Below are 24,960 nucleotides of genomic sequence, written 5' to 3'. Positions count from 1 at the left end.
TCTTGAACTGTCAGCTTTTTAGCTGAAGTGGATTGTTTCTAAATAAAAATGCAGAAGGCGTATTCAGTACAAACAAAGTTGTAACCTTACTTGTTCAAGAGTGAATTGTTTAAACCTCAAAACAGGTCAACAGGATGTGCAATAGGAGAGGGGGGAAAGCTAAAATATTCTATAAGAAAAAACAGTAGGGCTTAGGCCTACTGCTAGGATGGTAAAAGATGGATTTCTGATTGTAAGAGCTAATAAGCAATATCATAGTCCCCCTAAAGCAACAGTGGACTCCCTCTCTCTGGAGGTTTTCAAATGGGGGCTGAAGGGTCACCTGTCAAGGGTGATTAAGTGGATTCCTACACCAAGCAGAAGGTTGGACTAGACAACATGTCACGTCCCTTCCAACTGATAGATCATTTGATTCTATAACAAGCCTTGCACGCTGCTATCAACCCACTGCCCAGAAAAGTATCCTTGTTGCGCCTGAGGTACACAACCCTCAGAAATGGCTTGCCACACTGGGCAGCTACCCGAAAAGTACCTCTCTGAATAGGTCTTCCAACTATTACAGTGCAAGGTAGTGCCGCATTTGCTGCTCTAGGGGGGCACTGGAATGGCCAACCATCTGGCCAAATGGTAGCACTGCTGCCAATTGGAAAGAGAAGCATTTGGAGGACGGGAAGGGGAATGGCAGGTTTTCTTTCCTCTTCGCGTGGTAGATCATCTTGGCTACCTCCATCTCTACGTATGAAATTGGATAACTGCTGCCAGTAGTCTGATAATATAAAACACCTCCACATTTTTGCAAAGAAATGCTCTAAAGAACATCTGGTTTATATAGAGCAGGGTTCCTCAACCTTGGCAACTCTAAGCTGTGCGGACTTCAACTCCCAGAATTGGAGCTTAGAGTTGCCAAGGTTGAGGAACCCTGATATAGAGAATTATCTAATAGCCAGCACCTAACTTGAAATATGTATTGATCTAAACCAGTTGATATGGAAAATGGCCCGTGAGGAGCATCTGTAAACCACTGCAGTATGCAACAACCCCATGGCAGCCCTTGTGAATACTGGTCATTAAACTATTTTCTAAAGATTCACAAGTTCTATCCTTTAAAATGCATAGTCAAGCTGGGGTGGGGTGTCAAAGTAGATAGATGGTGGGGTGTCAAAATAGATAGATGGAAATTTGCAGGGATCTGGCAGCCTTACGTCTGGTTCGCTGTAAATGCAATCATGATGAATGGGTTTCACGGCACTGGCAATAAAGTACGGCCTTGTCTTCTTTTTTCCTGCTAGTTGGATTGATCTGCCAAATATATAGCAGGGAGAGCTGGAAAATCCCATCCTATATGTGTGTTCTTGAAAGTAATTTCCACACTTTCTCTTCTAAAATATACTAAGTGGGATCACAGCTACTTAATGTGCTCAGTGTCAACTCAACCAGCAGCATTCTTATCTAGGCTGCTGTACTGTACCATACTACGTATGGGATTGCCTTTAAAGGCCATTCATAAATGATGATTTAGTACAATAGCAAAGATTACTACCTGGAGCAGGTAGATGTTGGCTCCTAGTCCATTTCTGAGCACAACACAAGGTGTTGTTTAGTTTTTAAAGCTCTAATTAGCTTGGGACAAGGGGAGCTAGAGAATCACCACTTCCTTGTATACCTTGACAGTGCAGACACAGTAGCCCCCAAAAGTCTAGTCTTGTCCTACTTTAGAAAAAACTAGAGCAGTCCAGCAGAGAAGATGACCCACAAATCTTAAGAGTCAAACACAGCAAGAGAAAAAGGCAACCAGGACACTGAAACCAAAAGTGTTACAAAAAGAATTATTAAATCCTGCTCTAAAGCTTGCCTGCAAACAATCAAAAATAGTGACTGGTGAGGAGGATCTTATTCACAAGTAGTCTATTGCTCGCTAAAGTTCAGCTTCTTAAGCGGGCATTCCTTTGCAGGGCTGAAAATCAAGCTTGTACCATCTGTTGCCTAAATCTGTCCTAATTTCTTGCATCCTTGAGTATTTATGTTTCCAGTACAGCTTGCTGGAAGACGCCTGACGAAAGAGAACTTATGGATGGTGGTTCCCAGGTTCAGGAATTGGAAACTTCACCATTCTAAATGGTGTTGCAGTCCCTCAAAAACAACAGTACATAGTCTGAAACTGTTTCTAGCTCACTATTGTCATTGAAGGCCCAGATAACCTCCATGGTTGTATGTCCATGTTTGTTTGTTTGTTTCCATTCAATCGTGTCCAGTTCTCGGAGACTGCCTGGACAAGTCCCTGCAGTTTTCTTAGCAAGGTTTTTCAGAAGTGGTTTGCCATCGCCTGCTTCCTAGGGCTGAGAGAGAGTGACTGGCCCAAGGTCACGCAGCTGGCTTTGTACCTAAGGCAGGGCTAGAATTCACAGTCTCCTGGTTCCTAGCCTGATGTCTTAACCATTACACCAAACTAGCTTTCAGTGTGCGTGTAGAATTATATAAACTGGATTTTGGGGTATTGTTTTTATATTGTTTTATCATGCATTTCACTGTAACTATTTCAAGATGCTTCAGCATGTGAAGCAGTATATACAGTAAATGCATTAAATATACGAAGAATACAACCTACGTAGCAGAGTAAATGCAGCAAAATTTAAAGCTGAAGCTATTTGAAAATTGGAGCCAATATTTTGTTTATCTACTGAGGTAATTCTGACTAAGGGCAAATATTTATTATTTAGAAGGAATTAGAATTAGGGAGGCCTAGAATCTAGTTTGATAATGAGTAGGATATAGAGAGAGACTTTAAAACAGTTATAATTGTCAAAACGTTTGATAGAGAAGTACTTCTTGTGTAACTTAGAGGTCAATTTGTGATACTACAGCAATATAACACAACAGAAGGGCATAGGAGTCACAAATACCTACTGTTTTATCCAAAGGCTTACTGCATAATGCTAAGATATCCACTATGATTGCATTAGAACAGTCTGTCCAGATGGTGTCCACCTGTTTGATGTAGGAAATTATTCCATCCCATTCTCAGACAAAAAGCCGGTGGGAATATGATACATTCAGAGCATATTCACAAAAAACTTATGACTTGACAGAAATAACAAGATTCAGTTGGCTTCTTTTTTCATATAATGAATAATATGCTCCAGCCAAAATCTTAACTGAATACAGTAGCTGCTCATCCTGTGCTTATGTAAACAAGATGCTGGGCAGGTAACAACTTCAATATATCTGATGGATCAAAATATTGGGACAGTTAGTCTGAAATCCTGAATGTGTATTCATCCAGGATCATCTTAAAGCAGATTAGTTTAATAAAATTGAAATCCCATGTGCAAGTTTAAGTGGGTTCTGGAATATTGCTCTCTCTCTCTCTCATTCACCACCGCTGCCATATTTCTTGAGGATGTGCTTCAGGAAAATCAAAGCTGGCTACCTCCAAATCTCAGCAAACTGACTTTACATGGCATAATGCAGCACATACCATCCTGACCATGCTTTCAAGCATCTGTTATGATGCTACATTGTGATTGCATTCACGTATCCAAAAGTTATGGTTTACCTAACAGTGGTTTATAACATAACTCACCATGGGCTGAATTCATGCATAAACTATACTTTATACACCACATTGGCTGGATTGACACTGAACCAAGCAAACCATATTACGGCTTAGCATAGTCTGATGAATATGGTCTACCACTAGACCTGAATTCTGTTGTGTTTTCTATCATTTCTGAGCATTATTATATCAGGTGCTTTAATCATTTAAAAAGAAGGAAAAAAAATAGATAGCTTCACATATTCCATTGTCTTTGTGCAGAGTTTTAATTCTCCTAATCCACAAAATTCAGTTACACACAGTATTTTATAATCTTAGATTTGGTGTTTGAACACATCCATAATAACACCAAAAACTCTCTGTATACAAAAGCACTCCAAGAGGCATAATCAAGAAATAGATATTTAATCATTCCTAGTTATGCTACTCACTTATGCATACAGACCTCCTAATAGTTTAGGATTTTTTCCAGAATCCTAAGGCCCACTTCCTCTTTTAGCCATAAATTCAATTTATTGGCATTCTAGGGAGTCATAAACCAAGGATATGATCCCCACTTTAAAATAACCCATAGTACTTTACAAAGCAATGGCATGCATTTTCAAAACAATGTTTCCATGCTCCTCTTGGATGCCTTTTATTAGCTAAAACATCAAGACAATCTGGGTTGTTTTTTCATACAACACAGCAACACTAAAAAGGGAGCTCATCTTTTTTCTTTACCATGAATAAATGTCATGAAAGATGTATTGCTGAACAAGGGAAACATCAGCCTGATGCAAATGCTAACAGCTTAGTAGAGGTCCTGAAATGTGCATGTGTTGGCCACACAAATGAAGATAAAATTAATAAAATAATCTGTAATGACTTTTTTATCAAATTAAAATGAGGACAGGATACCAGCAAATGGTAACATTCTACTAATATATCTACAATTTGGCTTGCCTCAGCCCAGGAAAGCAGTGTTGAAAATCAACAAAAAGTAAGGCAACAAAAGATTATTTCCATTTCAGAAGAACAGCAGCTTCATCTTTATTTGAAGATTTCCATTAACTTTTTGGAAACAATTCAGTCAGAAGAATACAAAACTGAGGCAGTCTCCAAAAGTCTTAATTAAGTCCCTTTCCAAGCATGGCAAAATGTTGTCACTGAACTGTGACAAAAAGGGGAAATGATTTAATTCTTGGGAGTAATCATGTTAGCTTGAATTCAGTTCATCAGTTTTAAGTCAGTTTGAGTCAAATTAAATATAATTTAGTTTGGGATTAAACCCCATTTGTTTCCTTGTCTTGGCCCAAGTTGTGTCTGCAGCACACCTTGATGTCACCAAAACAATGACACGTATGCAATGATATCATCACACAAATGCCACCATTACATACTTGCATTTCAGTGGCTGACTCAGGTATGTAAGTCACAGCATTTGCATGGTGGTACCATCGCAGACATCTATCTTTTCTACCACTTTCCTCCCCTGCAGACACTCGTGTCTGTCCCTATCTACTTTTGTGAATGGATAACATCACTCTGAGGTAGAAAGCAGACCTGGCCCCAAAAAACATGGTACACAATGACCAAAAACCGCTATGGGAGGGCGTATTTCAAATACAGTTCTCCAGTGACCTTCACTACAGGTAGTCCTTGCTTAATGACCACAAGTGGGCCAGAAGTTTGCTGTTAAGTGAAGCAGTCATTAAGCAAATCTTACCCTTTTGTGGGGTGGTTGTTAAGTGAATCGGCATGGGTGTTAAGTGAACCACATGGTCATTAAGTGACTCATGCAGTTCCCCATTGATTTTGCTTGCCAGAAGCCAGTCAGGAAGGTTGATCATGTGACCACAGGACACTGTAACAGTCATAAATGTGAACCAGTTGCCAAGCAGCCAAATCATGATAATGTGACTGCAGGGATGCTGCAATGGTTGCAAGTGTGAGGACCAGTCATAAGTTGGTTTTCTCAGCACTGTTGTAAGTCCAAACCATTACTAAATGAATGATTGTTAAGCAAGGACTACCTGTAATTGCTTTGATATTTCTCATAACATTCAGAAACAGCTTAAGGTTGTTTCTTCCTTTTCTTTTGATTTCTCAATTTCTGTATTGTTTCTTCCCAAGAGGAAGATCAATACAAATACATCACATAACAAAATGGTTTTGTTAGGGACCTGGACATATAGGCTTAAAGCAAGAAGAACCACACCCCAGATTCCTTCTAAAGATTAATGAGTGGCTGCAAGCACTGATTGTCATTAAATTGGCATGATGTGCCTTTTAATTCAGTCACTTCTGCTATTCGAGAAGTTGAAATAGCAAGACCGTTACTGCTGTACCAGGCATTTTTAGGCAAATTAGAATCTGGGAAAGCAGCCAAACCTTTGGTTTTCCTCAAATATCTTTTAGGGATCTGTTGGAGCATAAAAATAAAATAAGAGTTTAGATTTTGCGAAAGAGCAAGCCCTTCTAGGTTTTATTCCCAATGCTCTGACAGTTTATGTGGCAATCTTGTTTGCCACAGCTACAGCAATGCTACATCAACCTTTCCCTTCAGCAAACAAGCCGATCTACCTTCCCGAACCTGGTGCCCTCTAGATGTGATAGGACCACAGTCCCTAGAATCCTAGCCAGTCTGGTCACTGATCCCTCCAGCTGTGGATACTGAGAGTCATTAAGTTAATTAGATATTAAAGTTTAATTAAAATTAGCTAAATTACACGAAGGGCAGATGCACATTCCCTAAACATTGGGGAATGTTGGGGATTCCTACTACCCATTCACTACTTACTGCTGGTATAAGGGCTGCTGCTGGGTCTGCTCTTCATGCATGTTAGTTGCAGGGGAAGAGGGTCAGACATCATAGAATAAGCACATTGCTACACCATGTCAAGCAATATATAAGCATTTTGTCACAAGAAGAGTTCACATTAGATTGCGGGCAGCTGCCTGAAATGAAAGTGACTTTTTTTCTGAGCACAATTCTCACAAAGTTCTCTTAATATGAAAGGATTAGCAACAGAAGATTCCAGCAGGTGAACTATCTCAGTGTACCTATTACTTTCTGAGTCTTTTTCTCACAATCTTATGGAACACCAGAGGGGAAGAGGTCCTCACTGAAAGTGAGGCAGTCTGCAGCTGGTTGTTTACCTAATGGTCATTTGATTCTTCATCAGTCTGAGAACCAATTCTTACAATCCAGTCTAAAACAGAAATTAAACCCAAATGTGCATTAAAAATAGGAGCAAGCATTCCAATTTGTCAACAACCTGGGACGATAAAAGGTAGATTTTCCAAACTGAAAGTCATGCTGGGTAAGGAAGGAGGATCTGCATCCTGCCATCATGTCTGACCATTCTGAGTCATGGTAAGAATAATATCCCACCAATAATTACCAGGAAGCCTGGCGCTACTTTGGCGGGAAGAAGAGACCGTCGGAGCCACCTTCAGCAAGTCTCCCAGTGTTCCCTGTCTTTTGGATGCCTGCTTCGTCCATCAGCTTCACCTTCTTTGAGGCCAATGGGGCAGTTAGCATTCCCCTGGACATTCCAGCTATGGCACATACCTCCAATGAATGCCCCAAGATGAAATTTGAGAAGCTGACAATATATCTAATGGCTTTGCCATTGCTCTCTCAAGTGAACAATCTTGTCTGTTTGAGACCTATGCCATTGAAACATAGCATTTTGGAGCACGGGAATAAGTGTTCTGTTTCTGTCCTATCACATGGCTTCTATCTTAACCATTTCAGCAGTTTAGATTGATTAGATACAAGGGTCTGATGAAACCCTGATTGTCAAAGGTACTTTCACAGCAAAGGCCAGAATGTAGTTGTAAAACTTACACTGTTTGTTGTGGCTTTTTATTTCAGTGTTGGCATGCTTGCTTCCCACCTCCATTACTAATAATAATTGCATAACACCAATGCTGAGATCTGTGGTTCTAAACTGCAACCCTAAGTACTCTTCCAAGAGGGTAAGAACTATTGATTCCATGGCATTAACTTCTGAATAAACATGCTTAATATTTCACCAACAGAATTAGAGGCTAAAACGAAGTCTGGACACCCTGAAATACTTGGTAATATGAATTTGAAAAGCAGGTCTTCTGTACAAATCTAAAAGCACACATCTTTGGAATACCAACATACAAATTTCCACTGAAATATAAATTATGACCGTGATCAAGCATAATAATTAAAGAGTCTGTTAAATTAATCTAACATAAAGAAGTGTCTGACTTTAGATCATAAACTACATTTGAGAAGCTGCACTGATGCTGAATTAATTCAAACAACAAGTTTTTAGGACTTCAAACTTAATATTTTTTATTCTTATTTCTCAGCAAACTCCCAAAATATCCAACACCCAGAAAAGATGATTGGCTTAAATGAAAACCAAGACTGTCCTTTTTTATCCAATTCATGTTGAACATTTGATTTTATGTCCTTATTAATCAGCCAGCTATTGCTGTCTCTGATAGAAACAGACCAGTGATCACTGTGGCAGCATTTTCACTGAATATTAAAACTTTTCTAGCATCTGTAGGTCAAAGCCAGTTTGGTCTAGTGGTTAAGGTGCTGGGCTAGAAACCGGGAGTCTGTTGAGTTCTAGTCCCGCCTTAAGCATGAAAGCCGGCTGGGTGACCTTGGGCCAGTCACTCTCTCTCAGCCCAAGAGCCAATCGGGTGTGGTATGAGAGTTCTAGTCCCGCCTTAAGCATGAAAGCCGGCTGGGTGACCTTGGACCAGTCACTCTCTCTCAGCCCAACTCACCTCACAGGGTTGTTGTTGTGGGGAAAATAGGAGGAGGAAGGAGTATAAGGTATGTTCGCCGCCTTGAGTTATTTATAAAAATAATAATAAAGGCGGGATAATTTTTTTTTTTTTTTAAAAAAAGCTCCTTGTGATAATGGGACATATTTTGGGGGATTCAGATCACTGCCAAAAAAATAATTAAAGCTAAGTCTGATTTCATAAAGGGTCCCCTCCCCAGTCTTTTCATTTTGAAACCCCTACCATCTCTCTCTCTCTCTCTCTCTCCCTCTCACACACACACACACACACACGCACACGCATACACACACACACGCATACACATACACACACAAGATTTTCTTCTAGACAGGCTCAAAGACCAGAAGGAAATGTACAGGAATTAAAATAAGGAGTTGGAGAGTTGATTACAGGCAGGAGGAAAGTCCAGTGCACCATTCACACCTGCTAACCCTAAAACTCTCTCCAGTTGTCATCTATTCTGCACAAGTTGCCTTCCAGCACCGAGTTCATTGTTATTCCACCTAGTCAGACTCTAAGGCCCATATCACAGGACAACATTTGGGGCACGATAGCCGTATCTCTTCCAGATCAACGTCCAGAGACCAAACAGATGCATAAACTTGCACATGTCACAAATGCATCTACCACAGAGCTACCTGAAGGGGGAAACCTCATCTGCAATTCTGCTCCAGCTCACTGCTTCCCCATTACTAATGCAGGCTAGAGAGGGAAGTTGGAAAAAAAAAAACACCCCAGAAGAAGAAGCCAGCAATAAAGCACTTCTATAACGCTGTCAAGAAAACTGCATGGACAGAATTACCACAAGTTGAGCTTGACTCAAAGCTTTACACTAGGCTGACAACAAAAGTCAGGTTCCCCCTTCTTTCCAGTGACCGCTGTGGGCGGAAGAGAAAATTGGAGATGTATGAAGTTCTGAGAAGCTGAGATACATTCACCCTACGATTCTCATCTGATACAACCATGTGTATACCACATCTTTGGTCTGAAATGAAATACCCACAACCATTAGAATCATCGGACAGCCTTTGACAAATACTCCCTTACTGCAACGGAAAAACCTAAGGGTGCTGATGCAAAACAGGGCACAAGGTACATTTATAGTAAATTCTAGGAGATCACATTGCAAACTAGTACTACTAGATCAGCTTTTCCAAACATTAACAGGAAAAAAAACTGTGCCTGAATAAAGGAAAAGTGTGCACAAAATGGGTACTGGTATGATGGAGAACTTGAAGCCAGCCAGCCAGCCAGCCAGCCAATCATGTCTGAAATATTACAGAAATGCTCTACAAGGTGATCACTGATGAAAACATACTTCAGAACAAACTCTGAATAGTTGCTGACTTTAGATCGACACATGTCTTCCTTAAGAAGATAATCTATTTGCAGCAAACCTTTGTATCTGGAATGGTTATTTATTTATTTATTTATTTATTTGATTTCTATAGCCGCCCATCTCAGAAAGTGACTCTGGCGGCTTACAATGATAAAACTATAAAACGATTAAAACAATTACAATTAAAACAATTAAAATATAAATTGCTAGAATATGTAGTTCAGCAACCTCTGTAAGGTCACAGGTTTCCCAACCGAACTGATCTGAATGACAATCCAGTCAAACGTCATTGTTAATAGATGTGTTTCCATTAGCAATTTTGACTATTAGCTTACATAAAAGGACAAGGCATACATAGAAAATTATTGTTATTAACAGCATTAACCGTTAGCACTTGACCAACTGATGGATCAAACACACAAGATACTGAGGCACAGTCTTCTTTGCTATAGAGAGATGTTTTTATTCCTATTTAAATTACAATAATTAATTCTAAGACTGCATGGAGTATCTGCAAAACAGCATATCCAAATTATATACAGGTATACATTTTCTACTTTAATTTGCAGTGATGCATTTTGTAGTGGGGGAATGCAATGTATCAGCAACCACTACACTGGTTTCTGTTTCAGGCAAGTATCAAATGTTTCCCATTTACTTCAGCTTGCTAGTGAAACAGGCAATGGCCACAGTACTTCCTGTTCTGAAATCTCAGCTGCTTTAAGATCACTGTAGTTACTGGACAATCCTTGGATTTGGAACAAGGCTGGGGAGGCATTCAAACCTCTGCTGCCCACCAGCCCAACTGAAGAGAGACATGCCAGAATTTCAGAGGCTGTGCAGCATCTACAGAATGAATTGCCCTCCTCCCTGCTTTGATGCAAGATCTTTGTTTTCTTCAACAATCATAAATTACAGTCATTCTTGAAGAAAATCCAGTTCTCAAACAGGCCCTGGGAAAGAGGCTCTCCTAAAATTTGTTGGCCCAATATGAATTAGGGGAGGACAGGTAGAAGGACTTTAATGAAATCTATTAAATCCATACTATAGTTCCCTCTTGTTGCTCCTTGTAAGCTTTTAATACAGTGGCTAATCCTACCACTGTCATTAAGCTCTGAAAATCTGACCTATTCCATCTTATGGAGCTGCCAAAAATGTCTAAGTGGTAACCACAAAAACTAACAGCTATAGAGACTAAAGTAATGAAAAAAGGCAAAAATGTATTCTTTTAAATCCATACACTGATGGCCATTCATTCATTCATTCATTCATTTCTTAACTGCTTTCTTTCCTGTTCAACTCCTTTAGCCCCAAAGGCTGGGTACTCTGTATCAAGAGCATAGCAAGCCCTTTTCACTTCTTTATAGTCACGGGCACAAAGGACATTATCTGAGACAAAACAAAAATGATCAAGTTAAAGGTGAAGGGGCTCATTACCAGCTGTGGAACTTAAGGGAAGAGATGGAAAGTGTCAGCCCTTCAAGGACAATCAGACTAACACACCAGTTATGAATGCTGATACTACCTCATTATAAGGTTACCATACCAGAACCTTGCAAGTCCAAATGTACTTCCACCCTCCCTCCTTCCCTTTATCTTCATGAGAACTGAGGAGGGTCATGGCTGAGATGTTTGCTCAAATTGCATTGCTGCCCCAGACTCAGTTTTCTTTTATCTGACCGCTGTCTGAGTTGCAGCTGTTTCTCCTGTTCCTCAAGGTTATTCCTTCTGCCCATGATAGAAAAGAAGAGACACTACGAGGTTTTAGGGGACCCAGGCCAGAAAACATTATGGATAGCCAGGTCTCTTTCTGTGGCTACCATCACACCCAAATTGCCTGGCTGATTGCCCTGGAGCCACACATCTTGCCCTTTTTCCTAATCACAACCACCATTACTGCTCATTACTATCACTTCTCCATTTCTCTCCTCACCACAACCAACCATCCAGGAAAGAAAGTGTCATGCTGGCCAATTGCTCTGGGTGGGTTGTTTTAACATATGCATGTTTTTTCTACATAAAGTCTCCTTCAAGTCAAGCTTGACTCCCAATGACTTCATAGCTATGGCCATTCAGAGTTTTGGCAATATTACAAAGTAGCTTGCCAAAGCCTTCTTCCAGAATATTTTTCAACTTCCTAATCTAGCCAAGAATAGCTATTTATTTAAAATGTTTGTATTTTATAGTGTTTTGTATTTTTAAAAAAGATTTGCTTCCATCCTGCTTAGCCCCCAAGATCAGCCAAGGTCAGCTAGATACTACAGCTTTAACAAGATGCCTGGCACATTACTTCTTATGAGCCCTAACCAGGGTGGGGGCATTTGGGAAGGTTCCCAAGATGATGCTTCCAGGTCTGTCTTTATTGGTCTCATTGAATGGATCCCTCTGAAATTTCCTCCAGATGGAATGAACTACACTGTCTCACTCTTCAGCTTGTGATGCTGGTTCTGGAGGGGTTTCTGTAGTGAGTACAAACCACTTGGAGGTGTGCATACAAGTAATCAGACTTATGCTCACAAGCTGAGAGGAGAGAAGCAAGAGTATCTGCAAAGCAAACGGAGTGGGAAAGGCAACCAGCAAGCTTTCAGCCCCATGCTTACCATGTTTACTTAAAGGAAAGTCAATGGAAACATTCCAATTAATTTCACTTATAGCACCTGTGCTATTTAACTATAAGATGAGCATCATAAGATGCTTTTTGCCATGTTTCATTCTATTTATGTTTATTTTATCTCAAATCCAATTTATACCAGAAGCAATTCACAACATTCACCAATTTAGAAGACAGGCCACTTCACCTTGAATTGATTTAAAGACCACTCCATCTGATTGGCAACAAAATCTAAACCTTAGTCCAGTAAACTGAATCTCCATATAGTATATGCTATAGACTACCATTTAAATCACCAAATTATCTTTTTGTGTTTATCATTTTCAATAATACTATGTGAGGGGATGAAACACACCAAATTTCAGATAAATAAATGCTATAGTTTGTTCAAAACTTTGAAAAGTTTTATTTATCAACAGAAATGGGAAAAAAAGTAGGAAAAGTAGAGCCTCCTTTGAATTTTAAATCAATTGCATCTAAATGGACTCAGATTTCACTTGACTTTACTTTGAGGGTTTTTTTTAAAAAAAGGGTGCATGTATTTTATTTGTTGTAAACAATTATAATGAAATTATATACATGATATCAAAGGAACCTGCAAAATTCCAAAATGATATGTGCAGTGCCTAGGAAGTTATGAATTATACTAAGAGGTTTGTGTTCTTTTCACTTGGCTCCGAAGTCATTGAAAGTGCAAGACACTGAGTGCATAGGACAAATGGATGTGGGTCAAGCAGCTGCTAAAACAGGAAGATTTGAGTATGTTGTTGTTGTTGTTGTTGTTAAAATGTGTATGCTGCCAACTCTTGGTGACTTACTGCAACATACCAAAACACAGTTTTTAAATCAAAATCTAACCAGCAAATAAGACACAATAAGTAAATGAAAAAACATCCAAATGCCAATGTGAATAGCCATTCCCCATATACCCTTGTAACTTCTGGCAGACCATCACAAGGAGGGTACCTAATTTCTAGAGGGAGGTATTTAGCATTTTCAAGGGAATACCCAAAACTACTACATCCTGCTAGGTCCAATAAGTTTCCTTCCTTCCTTCCTTCCTTCCTTCCTTCCTTCCTTCCTTATTTATTTATTTATTTATCAGTAACCTTTCCTGATATGATAGTCCTGGGAATCATTTTAATCTTTATGGCTCCATAATATTGCATTATGTGCTTATTTTATTATTCAACTGAATCAAGTTCTTAATCTGCTTTCAAAATAATTTTCTTCCTAAAGCAGCTTACAGAATATAACAGTGTTTTCCTGTGTCGTGGTCTTGTCTCAAAACTCCTCAAAAGAGGACCAGGAGGAGGAACCTTAGAGCCCGACACAGTGTTTCCAGGCCCTAGCAACTCTGAATGTGATCACATGCACATCACATGATCCACAACTATGTGCTACATAGCACCACCTTTGGCTGGAGGTCCCCGTGTTTAATATGTGTGTGCGATGCTCCTGATTTGAAGGAAAAAGGAGCTTTAGAACCTGTCAGGCTGCTCCCATAGCCCATCTGCAATTCCTTAAAGTAGCTGCATCTTTTTCTGGGATCATGCACCTGCCCTCTGCAGCTGCAATGCAAGCCTGGGAAAAAGATGCATTTGGTTTAAGGAACTGCAGACAGGCACTATGCACACACACCCCCAGGCACTCCAAAGCAGTCTTCAGAGCTGAAGTGCTGCACAGCCACAGTGTATAGCAAAATGAACTTCCAGCCTCAAGGACATTGTCAAGAGAACCAAATGTCCCTTGTGCATGCATACTTCATTTCAGTTTTCCTCAACTCAGTGCTCTGATGGAAGTTTTGGATGAAACCTTCCATCATACTGCCTGGACAGGATGAGAATTATAGCCCAATACATCTGGGAAAAGTTTCTCCAGAGGATAGAGTCCCCAGTCTTTCTCTGTTGCCCTACAAGTCAGTGTTCTGCACCCCCCCCCCAAGAAAAAGAACCATAATTGATTAGATATGAACCAACTTGATATGGCTGATTAGTGCCATCAGCACGTGGAAGGTAAAGAACAGGAGCATGAGTCCAAGTCCTGGCAGAGCTATCTTGTTGGACATCACCAAGCCCATTGTGAGACCTCCATCTAGGATAGTTAACCTTTCTGGCAGGCATCTGTACTTTTAACAACTACACAAGATACAGAAATATAGCAATAGATGAAATGGTATCAAAAGTTTCATCTGCTAAATGCTTGTAGGCCAAACTACTATTAAAGGCATTGGAATATTGCCCAAAAAAAGAAAAAGTTGGCAACTACATCTTGCCTCTTATTTTTTAATCAGAATCTGGACAGAATTCAGACAACAGAAAGGTCACAATCTAAGCTGAAATCCATTTATCTTATAAATGCTACCAGCTGTATGTTAGCAAGCTGTTTTCTCTCTCAGACAATATAAATAAGATGATATTGGATATAATTAGATGTTCATTCCCTAAAGGAAAACTAAGAAAAGTTACTTCAACATAGCAATTAGACTTTAAAATATAGTATTTAGGAAACATAGTTTGACTTTTCTCCCTATGCTCTGGGATGAAATACTGAAATTAGCAGATAGATGATGATGATGATGATGATGATGATGATGATGATGATGATGATAGATAGATAGATAGTAGAGATGACAGAGATATCTTCAGATGAAGAACTCTTAAAATAAGCACCTTGTTAGGTATTTACCCTGAAAATCCACAAATGACCCCTCTTTCATCTAGATCTTCCAAGACTGACTAGAACAAGCGTTCCTTGCCCTGGAGCTCATTCCCAAGGTGCTGGACTACAAATCCCATCATCCCCTCTCTGTGGCCAGGGTAGTGGGAGTGCATTCCAAGCTAAGAAAGCTGGCACAGATATGAGAAATGGAGCATCATGAGTGAGCCACATTTTCTCAAAGATAAGGACCCAACCCCAAATTCTGAACACATTTAATTTCCAGCAACTGGAGCCAATCCATTGGCAATGGAGCCTAGTTTTCAATACCAACTCTTTTTTTAAAACACATATAGGCATCCAGGTGCTCTACTAAACAGAAGATGGCAAAAATCCTATCAATAGGGGAAACATGCAGGTGACAGCATTAGGTCACTTTTTTTGATGTAGGTCACTATTTTTCAATGTGCTGAAAAGCTTCAAGAGGGCAATTGAGACTTTCATGTTGATAATTAGTGATTTGTCACAGCAGTTATGTGCCAGTTCAGGGTGAATCTGCTCCTCCACTCTCTATACAAGAGGCTCACTGCTTCATCACACCTTGCATCATGTAAGGGAACATTTCCTTATTTAATTTCACAATTAACATAGAAAATTATGTGATTTGCTGTGGTCTTTTTTAAATGCTGAAAATGGAAACCTTCTCTGTGAGGAAAGGATAATATAATCATTCATTCTTGAAAGACAGACAGTCAGACAGAAAGAAAAACTTACCAGCCCATCACAATTGCTGATGGCAACAGAAGCATTAGGCACGTCCGTGATATGCCCCACATAAAGGCAATCCCCATGAAGCGGTTCAGTGTAGGTGATGTTTGAATCCTCCTGCCATTCCACCGTTGCTCCAGGAGCCACCAGCCGGGAATTTGGCCTTAATCTAAAGTGAAATTCTTGTCCAAAAACAGTGACATTGTAAAAAATTTCCTTGCTTGCAGCTTGCTGAGGAAGATCCTTGGTGTCTCTTGGGAAGCGCCTCTTACATGCTCCCGACACGACATTGGAGACGAACCTGCCCTTTGAGTCTGTGCTAGTTGGGATGACCAGCCTGTATTCCTCTAGATCTCCCAAAATATAATCTAGAGAGAGAGAAAATCATGAGTAATGAGAGTCAGAGTGAATACCTCCTCTTTAAGATTACCACTTGCAGGGGACATCTACTTCATTCGACCAGTGTGAGGTTAAGGAAGGGAAACTATTAAGGCAGAGACATTGTGCCTCATCTGTCCAGTTGTTTTATTAAGAAAGCCCAGCTGGCAGACGTGGCAAGTATTTAGGGATGGACAGGGGTCAAGGCGCTGCCCTCCAGCAACTGGGCAGGAGGGACTAGAAACATAAGCGCTTCCCCGGCTGCGTAAATCAATTTCAAGCGACGAGGGCTTCTGAAGGCGATCTGCTGGAGGATATCGGGGGCAAACACAACACATAAACTTTCAAACTCTGCCACCAGCCGTGCTTCTTAAAGTTCAATCACTATTGAACGTGAAGGATGGGGATGCCAATTGCCCTGGAAAAGTTTAAAAAAAGAAAAGAGCCGTCTCCGTTGGCTTCGCTGCCTTCCTTCCAGCAACACAGAAGCAAGGAAAACTTACTCCCTGCCAGGTGTTTTGCTGGACGCAGGGAATTCGGCAGGCGGCTCTGCCCCGCGCGAGCGAGTTCAATCGAGGTTCCAGCGCCCCTGATTTGCAGCTGAGAGGCGCCCCGCCAGCTCAGCGGGATCTAAGAAGCAGGTCCCCCCCCCCACGCCCCCGCCGAGAACACGCCACACGTGGCGGCGGGAGGACGCCCCAGCCCTTGGTCCAGGCAACCCAGCGTGGCGCGGAGAAGTCTAGTGGGCAAAAAGTCCTCCGCTGCTGGGTGAAGTTAACCAGCCAGTCCCAAGGGGAGGCGGGAAAGAGCGGGCGGCTGGCTGACCCCAGCCGGCCGTCTACGGGAGGCTTAAGCCGAGGGAACCCAGCCCCGCCACTTACCGTTCTCCCCGGGTCTCTGCGGGGCCCCCGGGGCCAAAAGGAGCGCCCAGCAGGCGAGAAGCAAGGCGATCCCGACCAGAGGAGCCATGGCAGGCGTCGCTCAGACCAACCCCAGCCTTCAAGTTCGCTGCAGGGGGCTCCGGCCACATTGAGGGCCGCCGGCACCGCCCTCTAGCCCGCCACCAGGCGACCTCAGCCCCACGACTCCTTGCCCCGGCTCATCTGCTCCTCTCCAGCGCTCAGCCGCGACGAAGGCAGCAGAGACACCAGCAGGCGGCTTGCTGGAAAGCACGGGGCGTGCAGAGGGAAGTCCGCCTGATTGACAGAGCCGCCGCCGCCGCCGCCGCTGCCGCTGCCTGAGAGCCTGCCACGGCCTCGCCTCGCTCGCCTCGCCCGGCCCGGCTTGGCGGCGACTCGCCCTGGAACTCTCGCAGCTGCAGCTGCTGCCGGCCGAGACCGAACTCCGCAGCCTCCTCCCGTTACGGGACACTTTTCCCCAGCCCAGCTTAGAGGCGGTTCTTGAGGGATCCTGAGCATTTCCCCCCAGCCAATCCACAAAATCCTGCTCCGCTAGAAAGAGAGCCAGAAGGAGAGATCGCAGCAATCAGAAGCTCCCAAATGCCTATTTTGGAATCTGTCAGGTCCTTCTGCAAAAAGATCTCGTACCGTATCCGACCCTCCTAACTTAGGAGGGAAAGAGGTCACCCGATTCCCCCCCCCCGAACTCTAATTAGAGATGGTTTTGCTTTCTGTACGTGCTTACACCCACCTCAAGCAAACTTACCTATAGCACTTTGTGATATCATGGTTTCCACTCCAGAAAGGTAGAATCGGATCCGTCCGGGTCAAACTGATTGCTTGTAATTAATAGATTGTTCTTAAGCCTCCCCTCTGGCTGAACTAAACATTGCTGGATTTTTCTCATCCTGGTTATCCTAAAATCTAGATGGAAATTTTACCATATCCTAATGACTTCTCATCCCAGTCCTTTATTCAACTCCACTGATAGTTTTAGTTTAACAATTCCAAAGTGCATTTATTAAAAAAAGAAACATACTTTGAGAGAGTAAGTGACCCTATGAGTTATTCATATCATACTGTTATATATAATGATTATATATAATCCAGTGTGGTATAGTGATTAACCCAGTGTTTCTCAACCTTGGCAACATGAAGATGTGTGGACTTCAACTCCCAGAATTCCCCAGCCAGCATGCTGACTGGGGAATTCTGGGAGTTGAAGTCCACACATCTCCATGTTGCCAAGGTTGAGAAACACTGGGTTAAGGTATTGGACTACAATTGGGGAGATCCAGGTTCAAGTCCATGGAAGGTCTGGGTGACTTTGGGACACTTCCTCAGCCTAAGCTACTTCACAGTGTTGTTGTGGGAGAAATTGGAGGAAGGAATCCTTTATATATCACTTTTGCTTCTGGAGGAAAGGGGAGATATGAACCTTTTAAACAAATAAATAAACCTACCTTGTTTCCCAGATCCCAAGTGGTTTACATAAATATCCTCAAGAAACCATCGCTGGAACCTACCGTACTGGACAATTTTCGTCCAGTCTCCCACTCCCCCTTTCTGGGGAAGGTGGTTGAGAAAGTGGTGGCGTTGCAGCTCCAGAGGGTTCTGGAGGAAACAGATTATCTAGACCTCTTTCAGTCAGGTTTCAGGCCCAGATATGGGACAGAAATGGCATTGGTCGCACTTATGGATGATCTCTGGCGGGAGCGGGATGGTGGCAGTGCATCCATCCTCGCTCTCCTTGACCTCTCAGCGGCTTTCAGTACTGTCGAACGTGGTATCTTTTTGGGACGGCTCAGGGAGTTGGGGGTGGGCAGTGTGATTTTGCATGGTTTTGCACTGGTTCACCTCCTTCCTCCAGGGCTGGTCCCAATGGGTGGTGATAGGGAGCGAGAGATCCAACCTGCGGCCCCTCCTTTGTTCTCTCTCCGCTCCTTTTTAACATCTACATGAAACCGCTGGTTGAGTTCATCCGTCACCATGGGGTGAGGTATCATCAATATGCTGATGATACTCAATTGTACATCTCCATCCCGGGTGAAGTAAGTGATGCTGTGACTGCCCTCTCAGTGCCTGGGGGCTGTAGAGGTCTGGATGGGGAACAACAGGCTTCAGCTGAACCCTGGTAAGACAGAGTGGCTGTGGATTAATGGCTCTTCCGTATCCAGGACATTGTCATCTTTGGTTCTGGATGGGGTTGCACTGCCCCAGAGAGACCCAGTGTGGAATCTGGGGGTCCTCCTGGAATCACGGCTCCTGCTCGTGGCCAGGAGGGCCTTTGCGCAGCTTCGTGTTGTGCACCACACGAAGTTACACCCTTTCCTGGATCGAGAGGCCCTCCGATCAGTCACTCATGCCCTGGTCATCTCCCATATAGACTACTGCAACGCGCTGTACATGGGGCTACCCTTGAAGAGTACCTGGAAGCTACAGCTGGTCCAGAATGCAGCCGTGTGGGCAATCTTTGGTGCCCCTAGAAGGGAGCATATAATACCTCTACTACATGAGCTGCACTGGGTACTAGTCTGCTTCCAGGTCCAATTCAAGGTGTTGGTTGTCACCTTTAAAGCCCTTCATGGCATGGGGCCAGGCTACCTGAGGGACCACCTCTTCCCCGTTACATCAACCCATCCCACCCAATCATGCAGAGAGGGCATGTTACAGACCCTGTCCATGAGAGAATGTCAACTGGCGGGGTCCAGGAAGCGGCCCTTCTCTGCCGTGGCCCCTGCCCTGTGGAACACTCTTCCCCCAGAGGTGAGGTTAGCCCCTTCGCTCCTGGCCTTCCAGAGGAATCTAAAGACCTGGTTTGGGGCAGGGAGGGGAGTAGTCATGCCTGGGGATGGCTAGTGCCCTAAAGTGCTCATCGCACACAAGGACTGAGTTAGATCATTTGCCATTTGGATTTTATTTGTATTTATATTTATTGTCTATTTGTAATTGCATTTTTATATATCGTATTTTTGTATATTGTAATTATATTGTATGTTTATTGTTTTATTGAGTTTTTTTGTTGTAAACCACCCAGAGTCCCTCTGGTGGGAGGAGATGGGCGGTGACAAATTTGATAGATAAATAAATAAATAATAAAATAATAAAACACATCTACATCACTATAAGGTAAATAGCAAAACCATTAACGTCTTTTAAGTGGAAAACTGGCTGGTGACACAATGCCTTACTTAGGTGCCAGATGTCTGTGTCCTTATGAAATGAGAGGGGTATGGAGGCCCTAAGAATTTCAGGGAGAAACTTATTTCTGTGCCCACCCCTCCTGGGTCTCACAGAGGGAGGAAACCCTTACAATGCCCTCCTGGGCCAATGGAACTGGACAGGTAGATTATCTCTGGAGAAAACAGTCCCTCAGGTATCCAGGACCCGTGCCATATAGGTCAGAATTGTTCCTAGGAACACACTGGCAGCCAATGCAGTACTCAAAATATTGGCTTCCACATGCCAACATACACAGCACTACATTTTGCACAAGCAAAAGTTTACAAATTGTCTTAAAGGGTAGCTTCAAGTAGAGCACATTGCAGTAAGCCAATCAGGAAGTAATAAGGGCTGTTGAGGCCTCTTACTTTAAATAGAGCTATTACTGCTACACTGGCTGAAGCTGGGTGAAGGCCCCTGGCCACAGATTCCACCTGCTTCTCTAGCAATAGCCATGAGTCCAGGAGAACCCCTAGGTCACATACCTACTACTTCAAGGATAATGTGATCCTATCCAAAACTGGCAAGAGGCCATCAGAGAACCTACATAAATACTTCAGATAACATCTCAGTCTTGCTGGAATTCAACTTCAGCCTGGTTCACCCCATCCCAGATCTCAACAGCCTCCAAGCACTGCAACAGAATATACTGCATCTTTGACCTGCTGTGGGGTGGAGATATATAATTGGCTATCATATCCATATTAATACCCCCAAACTGATGAATGGCCTCTCCCATGGTATCATAAAGATGTTAAATAACATGGGGGAGAGCCTCAAGCCTTGCACTACCTCACAGTGGAGTGTCATAGGCTCAAACTCATCCCATGCTAATATTAACTGAAACAGCCCTCTCAGGACAGAGTGGAATCAGTGCGCTACAGTTCTTCCAATTCCTCACTTTTGCAGATGGTCCACAATACCATGGCTGATGGTATCAAACACTGCTGGGAAATCTGAAAGGACCAGGACGGTCTCACTCACTCCTTGCAAGTCCCAGTGGAGATAATCCACAACAGTGACCAATGCAGTTTTCTTTCCATATCCTGACCAGAACCCTGATTACCAAGGATCCAAATAATCCATCTCCTCTAAAATCCTCCACAACTGCAATCTAATTACCTTCTCTAAAACCTTCCTTAAGAATAGAAGGTTGGAAACTGGGAAGAAGATGATTGATTGATTGATTGATTGATTGATTGATTGATTGATTTTGGCTGCCTGACTTGTTGCTCTGGGCAGCTCACAATATAAAACAGAAAACAGATACAATAACATAGATAAAATTATAATAAGAGAAATAACACAATGGCAGACTGGACAACAACATCAGCCCAAAAACAAAAATATCAATCACCGCTAACAAGGAGGGTTCCATCCACCCTACGCCAAGGCCTGGGGGAACAGCCAGGTCTTAAACATACTTGGATCAAGAGTCAGATCCTTCAAGTTGAGAGGGACACCACTGATTTTTCATGGTGGTCAGCACCAGCTCCTCCCTTAAAGAGGGTGAAGTGCCCAGCTGGAGGGAAGTGGCTGGATCTGTGCTAAGATCATACAGTTTTTGTGTTTGGGGGGGGGGGGTTAAGAGAAGGCAGATGACTCAGCACAACACTGACAAAACATAGGCAGAAAAGGGGAAAATGCCAGAATGCACCTATAAAGTAATATTTGCTTTGACTGGCACCTATAAAGTGGCACATACTGTTGGCAGAGTGCTAGAAAGCCTTTGGCCCAGGAGAGATCAGAAAAGTCACACACCAGGCATTTCTATAAAAATAATTTTATTTACAGAAAACAAACATATTTAAAGGCTGTTTGCTGAGAGGAGAGATTTCTCTCAGCTGCATATTCTCTGCAAGCCTACACAGAAGGGAAACTGAAACTAAAACAAGTCCAGGCAAGTTCTTCTCCCCAGCTGCAAAAAATTAACATCCGAAAAGAGGACAATTAAATTCAACCTCTTCACCCGGCCAAAATGATTAGTTACCATAGTAACCTTAATCTGTAGTAGAAAACATATTAACACATACATGCCTCAGATACAGAATATAAAAAAAGAAAGGGAAAACAGACAGAGATGCTGCAGGACATGCTGCTGGATAGAATGTTACCTGGTTAAGGTGAAGGGGAGTGCAGGAATGACCCAGCCTGCCAAGTCCAGAGATTCCAACCCTGGAATATGAGTATGAGACCAAGAGAAAAAGCCTGGAGCAGCTTGTGGGAGTGAGGAAAGACCAGGAGGACCAACTATGTTGTGTGGAGATTCAGAAGCTGGACAGCGGAACTTTGTGAATTAAAGGGTTTGTTTGGCGGCAGGGACATTTCAGTATTGGTAACTGAGGTAAGTTAGGGGAGAAAAAGCCGTAATAAATTATAAGCCAAAAGTAAGGGAAAGAGACATAAGAGGGAGGAAAGTTAACTAGGTTAAGACTCAATTTCTTATATTTCTTATACTACTCTGTACATACACAGAAAAATACACTGGTTTTGTAAACAATACTTTTGCCTGTATATAATATTAAATCACACTACTTCACTAGTATATGTATCGTAGCATCCAGAATAAGAACCTCAATGTTTAGCTACTGGCTGAATATCAGCTCCTGTCCTGACCCATCCTCCGACAGCATTAACCATCCCCTGAATCCATCTGCCCACCTCACGTCTCACTGCCCAAAGGAGGAAGGATCCGGCCTGCAGCTTTCCACGCTTACGTTGCCAAGGACCTTGTCCACATCCTCAAGGTTAGAAAGCTGAAAGGAATCCCAGGTCACCCCACAGCACCCTAACTCAATGACTCCACATATGGAGACAAGATCTGAATGAATACAAATGATTGGATTTGCAAAATGTTTAGTCATATTGAATCTGCAGCAGAAGAATTTGTCAATGAGAACCTATGGTTGTCCTTTAAACTGTTTTGACCATCATAGCTTGAATGAAGTAATACACTCTTCACTGTTTTTCTTTCTCAGTTGTCATGTATACTTTGAGCATGGTCTAGCTAAAGTTAAGTACTTGATGTCTCATTGCTTTGAAAGAGAATTAAGTATGTGCTTAAGTAATTGTTTATTATCAAGCAAACTTCACTTAGCCTAGTGCTGTGAATGCTACTCCTCAGTACATCAACTTTTTGTTTAGGAATTGTGTTTAAGGAAAGCCAGGTTGGTGTAGTGGTTCAGGAATCAGGACCGTGATTTCTAGTCCCTCCTTAGGCACAAAGCCAGCTGGGTGACCTTGGGTGACTCTCTCTCAGCCCTAGGAAGGAGGCAATGGCAAACCACTTCTGGAAAAACCTTGCCAAGAAAACTGCAGGGACTTGTCCAGGCAGTCACCAGGAGTCAAGACTGACTTGAAGGCACCCCCCCCCCAAAAAAAGTGTTTGAGTTCAAAGATCTTCAGTTTGGCATGGTGTGCATATTTAACAATAATGAGATATTTTTCATTTGAATGCTGAGGACAGTTATTCTTTCCCCTTAGATTCTGGTTGGGTGTCTTGCAGGGCACCTAGCCCCTGTCCCTGCCTCTCCAAGAAGCTTTGGCTTGTAATCTTATATGCCTTTTCTTTCTCTCAAAAGTTAGACTCCTGTCAAAAATCTTCCACCCTTAGTCTAAAGCTATATCCTAAAACACTACTACAAAAAGTTTGGCAGAATATTTATCAAAGACAATTTTTAAACGTATAATTTGACTGGAACTCTGCAAGTGTAGGTGTAACAGTAATTCATATTTGTGACATTGCACAATTGTTTAGTGCTTCACCCTTGCCTAGTTGTTCACTCTGATCTGCTTAAAAACTCCATAAAGCAAGCCAGTTTATTCTCTGTATTTTTGAATGGTGAACTGAGTCACTCATCAAAGGAGTTAATGGAAGAGGTCCAGTTCATAAGAGTGTAACAAGAGTCTGCTGATTCAGACATCATCTAAGTCAGAAGGCAACCACTGAGTCAGGCATTCTGCTCCCACAGTGGCCATCAAGATTCCCAGGGGAAAAAACACACAAGCAAGACTTAAGCACAGTACCATTACTTTACCCATTTTCCCGAAGAATGGGTCTGCTGATAATAGACTGCTATTATGACCAATAGTTACTGACCATAGACCTGTCTTTATAATCATCCGAACTGGTTATCCACATATACCATGGAACAAATTCCTCAGTTTAGCTGTGTATTGAGTGAAGCAGTCTTTCATGAAACTCTCACCATTCAAGTTCAATAGATGGTCCTGGGCTTCAAATATTATAGAGAAGGCAATAGCCCTATAAATATAATGCCCTTTAGCTATGCAGATGACAGTCTGATTGCTTTTTTGGCTTACTATACTATCCACTGTCCCTATCCCCACCACCACTATGAGGTAGGATCTGTTAGATTGGTTGCCCCAGATGACTAATAGATCCTGTTGAGTTCCAGAAGGAACTTAGGGATTGTCCTGAAGATTGGATAGTTGGTTCAGCTGAGGCCTTGTTGGCTGCCTGGAATGACCAGATTGCTCCTATGTGGCCTCTTACTGTGTGTTGATCCCAGGGTGCCCCCTGGCTCTCTGAAGAAGGTCAGGAGATGAAACAGCAGAAAGATAACTAGAATACTGTTGGAGGAAGACAAAGAGTGAATCTGACCAAACATGAGTAAGAGCCCATATTAGAGGTTACATCATTGGTGATAAAAGTGGCAAAACACTTTTTTCCCACTCTTATAACATCTGATTATCTAGACCCATTTCAGTCAGATTTCAGGTCAGA

General features: G+C 42.4%; 1 protein-coding gene across 3 annotated transcripts in view; it reads right to left on the bottom strand.

Moving 5' to 3' along the window:
* Positions 1 to 17,181, bottom strand: part of ADAMTS2 (ADAM metallopeptidase with thrombospondin type 1 motif 2) — a 300,115-nt gene extending 282,934 nt beyond the window's left edge. For all 3 annotated transcript variants that reach the window (XR_010067127.1, XM_063292232.1, XM_063292231.1), the window contains exons 1-2: positions 16,974 to 17,181; positions 15,721 to 16,082 (exon numbers count right to left, since the gene is read on the bottom strand). Coding sequence is in view for 2 of the 3 variants with exons in the window: in XM_063292232.1 (XP_063148302.1) it covers positions 15,721 to 16,082; positions 16,974 to 17,061 (450 nt within the window). In the remaining variant the exon portion in view is untranslated. The remainder of the gene's footprint in view (positions 1 to 15,720; positions 16,083 to 16,973) is intronic.
* Positions 17,182 to 24,960: the final 7,779 nt, after the last annotated feature.

The sequence above is a fragment of the Candoia aspera genome, chromosome 2 (genome assembly GCF_035149785.1).
Source record: "Candoia aspera isolate rCanAsp1 chromosome 2, rCanAsp1.hap2, whole genome shotgun sequence".
Classification (NCBI taxonomy): domain Eukaryota; kingdom Metazoa; phylum Chordata; class Lepidosauria; order Squamata; family Boidae; genus Candoia; species Candoia aspera.
This window is presented reverse-complemented; position numbering and strand designations above follow the sequence as displayed.